A 5,388-nucleotide genomic window follows, 5' to 3' on the forward strand; every position below is an offset into this window, starting at 1 on the left:
TAGGCCACCAGAGCTCGCCTACATTTTATTTTTATTTAATAATTTTAATGAACATTTACAGAGATTTTGGATTTCCATTCATTTATTGCTGCACTTCTCTCCCCAACCAGCCCTCGTTGTTGTTTTTTAAGAGAAAAGTGAACTGTGGGGGGCGGGGAGGAAAATGTGCAACAATGAATGAATGGAAATCCAAGTTCTCTATAAACTGTCATTAAAATCTTAAAAAAAAATCACACAGGAGATTCGCGGTCTGCCTCGCAGAGCAGTGGGTAAATTGCACAGATCTGTGTTAGCAGTGCACCTCCTTAGCACTTGTTACGTCCTGGTGAGGTGGAACCGACCCATAGCTGACACAACAAGAGGTTTTCCGAGGCGGCAAGTTCCATGGGAGGAGAGGGCTGGTCTTTCTGCCACAGAGCAGCTGGTGGACTTGAACTGTCAAGTTTAAGAGGCTGCAGAGGCAGGTTCCCACTTACTCACAGGCAGGCATCTGCATAGGATGTGAACACACCTTGTCTGTGGGACAAGCCATGTGGAAGAGACGGGCAGACGAGAGAGAGTGGTAATTTGCTCTGTAATTGTCTGCATTCTGATTCACCCAAAGTTTCAAAATGTGGGTCTATTCTAATGTTGCTTCAGAATCACTGACCATGACTAAACGGATTCAAACTGGTCCGGAACCTTGAGCAGCAAGTGTATTAACTGTTTGCACCACTGAAGGACTCCTGGAAAACATTAGGACGTTTAAAAAAAAAAGCTGGAAAAAACCTAATGTTCATTGGTTGTTCAAGTTGTCATGATTTTTAATAAAGAACTAGAATGACTTAGGCACTTGTGAGATAAGGCTAATGCATTTTGTATGAAAATCATCTACCACTTCAACACTTTCCTCAAATATAGTGTTATGATGGATTTTTATTTCATTTATCCAGGTTTTATACTAAATATCTATGGGACCTTCTTTTTCTTCTAAATAAAATTATTTTGGATCAATGTAAAGCATCTCTTTTTTTCAAGGACTTTAGTTGAAGATAAATATAAAAATATATAGTGTCAATGAGCTATGTCATTACGGAAGTTAATTAAATTTTACAATCTCTTTTCATTCCAGATTTCCTCTTTTTCTGGGGCACTGTATTTTTAGTAACAACAACTTTAGTTGCCTTTCTGAAAAAAGAAAACAAAGAACTATCACAAGTAAAGGAAGAAACACAAGGGATTATGGAAACGTACAAGTTGCTTTTTGCAATTATAAAGATGCCAGCAGTTCTAACATTTTGTCTTTTGATTCTCACTGCAAAGGTAAGAGATTTATAAAACAAATAGATCATTTGGTTAGAATTCCCAGTAACTTGGAATATTTTCATTGTCCTTTCATGGAAGTCCCTTTCCACCACCGTTGTTTCTATGTACCTCTGAGTTGGAGCTGACCCACAGTGACCCCCAAACAGGTTTTCAGGGACAGTAAATCCCATGGGAAGAGATCGTCTTGCCCATCTTTCTCCCACAGAGCAGCAAGTGGATTTGAACTGCATGCCTTCAAGTTGACAGAGCAGCTCCTTACCACTAGGTCACCAGAGCTCCCTCCACCCCCATTATAATTTAACAATGAAAAAGGTATTGTTTTCTGTTTCCTGTTTTTCACCTTATGCTTTGAGTGAAAAATTACAGAAATGCAATCATTCCTACACACTTTGTTTCAGGACATGAATGATTTTTGAGTTTTGTTCCACATTCCCCCCCACCTTCCCCCGCCACCTTTGCCTAAGACCCTCTCCTCTGATCCTTCTGGATTGGTTTATCAGTGATTGCCGTACCTTCAGTTCTTGTGGTCTCTGGGTAGTAGAGGTTGACGTTTACGTGATCAGTCAAGTCCTTTGGACCAGTTGTTTTCTGTTGATTGAATGTATTTAGAAGGTGTGATGATTGTGATGCTCTTCTGTTGTGACAGCGCTCTTCCAGCTTCTTGCTGGGATCCTTGTTTTTATTCCTCTTTCTGACCATCCCTTCCTACCTTCATAGATTTACCTCTGAATAAACACTGTCCTTTTGATTTTATGTGATTGATTATTCTAAGGAATAAATAATTTCCAGTGTTCTAGTTTCCCTTAGAGGCCTGTCTGTGATTTGTCTGAAAATAGAGTCATAGGCAGAGTTTAATTCTGGTTTCCAATGGTTACTTGAGGCAACCCTTAGGTCTTAGAGATTCTCCCATTCCCTGCCAGCAAGGCTGCAAGCCAGGCCAGTTTTCTGATTTTGAGTTGAGTTCCATATTTCCTCTCCCTCTTTGCCTAAGGCGCTCAACCTCCAGTTCTTTTGGTCTTTGGGTAGTTGTTATTATTATGTGCCATCAAGTCTCCTGCAATTCATAACGACCCTGTGTATAACAGCTCCAAACCCGGCTCTATCTTGAGCCAACCTTTTTGTTTCTGACACACCTACCCTTATTACCTTAGTTACTGAGTCAATCCATCTCATCCAGGGTCTTCCTCTCTTGCACTGTCCCTCCACCTTCCCAAGCATGATGTCCCTTTTCAAGGACTGGTCCCTCCTTGTTTCATGCCCAGAGTATATCAGACAGAACTTCAGAATCCTTGCCCGCAACCAGCAGCCTGGTTTCACCCTCTTCGGGATGAACCTGTTTGTTTTCCTGACAGTCTGTGGTATAATCTATACCCTTTTCCAGCACCACAGCTCAAAGGCATCAATTCTCCTTCTCTCATGCATAGTCATTGTCCAGTCTGCTGATGCATAACATGTAATTGTGAAGACCATGGCCTGCATCAGGCACCTTAGTCTCCAGACTGACATCATTGCTCTTCAGTACTCTGGAAATGTCCCTGACAGCCAACTTTCCCAATGCAATTGCCAATTCCTTTGGACCAGTTGTTTTCTATTTATTAAATATATTTAGAAGACTTGATGATACTAACTATAATTTCAAAGTAAACTTAAGTATTTTGGGATTATGAAAACAATGATGTCATTGTGGAATCCATTTAATAAGTATGAAATGATACTTATTTCATTATATTAATACTACAAATAGAAACTCCTTGCCAGCATTGATTCTGACTCATAACAACCCTGCAAGACAGAGCAGACTGCTCACAGGATCAGCAAGGCTTCAGTGGAGGAGCCTCCTTGTGGAGGGACCTCTGGGGACATTTGTTGTTGTTTCTGTCAGGTAGGAACCGACCCATAGCTGACCCTCCAGCAGGTTTTCAGAGACAGTAAATCACACGGGAGGAGTTTGCCCATCTTTCTGCCATGAAGCAGCCGGTGGCTTTAAACTGTATGCCTTTGGCTTGGCAGGACAACTCTTACCACAAGGCTTCCAGTCCCTTGTCCATGGCAGATTGCGTTGTAGATCAAAAGACTGAATGTGTCTGGCTTGGTTTGAGCCCATCAGGGAGAAAGATGAGCAGTCTGCTGCCGTTACACTCGACAGCCTAGGAAACATCAATGCAGAGTTGATAATAGTGAGTTTAAGCTTTTATGGAAGCAGGTCTTTCTACCTCAGAGTGGATGGTGGGTTCAAACTTCTGGTGTTTGGCTCCACCCAAGAAGTTAAAGTGTATTGTATATCTATCATTCATTTTCTTAAAAAGTGATTTCTGTTTTTGAGACTTACTAAAAAGTTACAGAAATATAGAAAGATCTCCCATGTATTCTTTATCAAGATGCTGTAATTGTTACTATCTATCTCTACATTCTTTAGATTTATTTCCTTGTGTTTCTTATGCTATGTTTGAGATTGATTTGTACCTAACCACCTCCCCTCCCCAAGCAGGATGGATTAACACAGTGACTGTGACAGTGGGGCTCGAACCTATCAAAGCCGTTCTTAGGTTCACTGTGAGTTGTAGTTGACTCAGTGGCACCTAACAACAGCAACAGCAATCAGGCCCCTTTCTGAGAATTAATGCTTTCCTAAGAGTTTTTCTGAGAATTTGTACTTTCTCTTATTAAACCAGTCATAAAACCAAATCATAGAATTTATCTGTTATTTTTTACTATCTGTTAATTTTTTCCTGTTTGGTTAATCTATGTTAAAGTTGCTCTATTTTCCTTTTATAATTAAAAATTAATTTACTGAGTGATACTCTGAGACATAAATATCTGGGGAAGATTGTAGGAAAGCTTTCTCTCTGGAGGAATCCTTTTCTGCTTCCCTCTTCCCTGTGTGTTTTGGCATCTTATATCCATATCAGCTCACTGGCTTGATTATTTAATCTCTGCCCTGTTTTTAAATCTTTTTGTATAGCTCAAAAATGATTAATCCAAGATATGTCATATACTAAGCATAATAAAAACAGGCTATTCTCAAATGGAATTATATCCAGGGGAATACAAGTTAGAATAATGCATAATTTTGAGTGCATGATCCAATCCGTAACAGTCAGTAGTGAATTTGAAGTCCTGGAAGAGTTTGTGTATGCTCAAAGGAAAATATTTTAAGTCTCATAATTGTTTTGTTTTTATATTATAGATTGGTTTTTCAGCAGCTGATGCAGTAACAGGCCTGAAATTGGTAGAAGAAGGAGTACCCAAAGAACATTTAGCCTTATTGGCAGTTCCAATGGTTCCTTTGCAGATAATATTGCCTCTGATTATCAGCAAATACACAGCAGGTCCCCAGCCACTAAACGTATTTTACAAAGCCATGCCCTACAGGTAATAATGAAATAAAACCTTTATTCATTTTAAAATGTTAATATGAGGACATTTACCAATACTGCTAATATTTGGTTATAGACAATAAATAGAAAGACTTGAAAAGCATTTTTAACTGCTCTGTCATCTAAATGCGCTTTTTCCCTCTATTTAAACTCTAGCAGGTGTTTGATTTCTTTCCTTTTTTTTTCTCCCAGCCCACCCAGCAATGCACCACTTATTTTAGATTGTTGTCATATGTATAATGTCTAATCATATATGTTTTTTATTTACAATTCTTCCCCTCATCTGTTTTAAGTGCAGTGTTCATTATCTATCCACTTTTTTCCTATTCTCTGCCCATTCTACCCGTCTGTCCTATTTTATAACAGTGGTGTTCTGCAGTGTTTGTCCTTCTGTGACTGAGACATTTCACTTAGCATCATGTCCTCCAGGCTCCCCCATGCTGTGTAATGCTTTATGAGTTTATTGTTTTCAGTGCTGCATAATACTCCATTGTGTGAATGTACCATAGCTTTTCTGTCCATTTGTTGCTGGGCATTTTTAGGTTGCTTCCAGCTCTTTGCTATTGTGAACAGTGCAGAAGTAAACATCAGTGTGCGTCTAACAGGGTTTTTTTTGTTAAATTTTTTATTTTTATTTTTTTAATATTTTTTAAATTTTATTTTTGTGTGCGTGTACCATCAAATCAGATCTGACTGGTACTGGAGG

General features: G+C 39.2%; 1 protein-coding gene across 1 annotated transcript in view; it reads left to right on the plus strand.

The window, feature by feature from the left end:
* SLC33A1 (solute carrier family 33 (acetyl-CoA transporter), member 1) overlaps window positions 1–5,388 on the plus strand; it is an 18,969-nt gene that overhangs the window by 9,287 nt on the left and 4,294 nt on the right. Inside the window, exons 2-3 of the mRNA XM_006897780.1 lie at window positions 1,112–1,302; window positions 4,493–4,677. Of these exons, the coding sequence (XP_006897842.1) occupies window positions 1,112–1,302; window positions 4,493–4,677 (376 nt within the window). The remainder of the gene's footprint in view (window positions 1–1,111; window positions 1,303–4,492; window positions 4,678–5,388) is intronic.

The sequence above is a fragment of the Elephantulus edwardii genome, unplaced genomic scaffold (genome assembly GCF_000299155.1).
Source record: "Elephantulus edwardii isolate Elephantulus edwardi_28Jun2011 unplaced genomic scaffold, EleEdw1.0 scaffold00215, whole genome shotgun sequence".
Classification (NCBI taxonomy): Eukaryota; Metazoa; Chordata; class Mammalia; order Macroscelidea; family Macroscelididae; genus Elephantulus; species Elephantulus edwardii.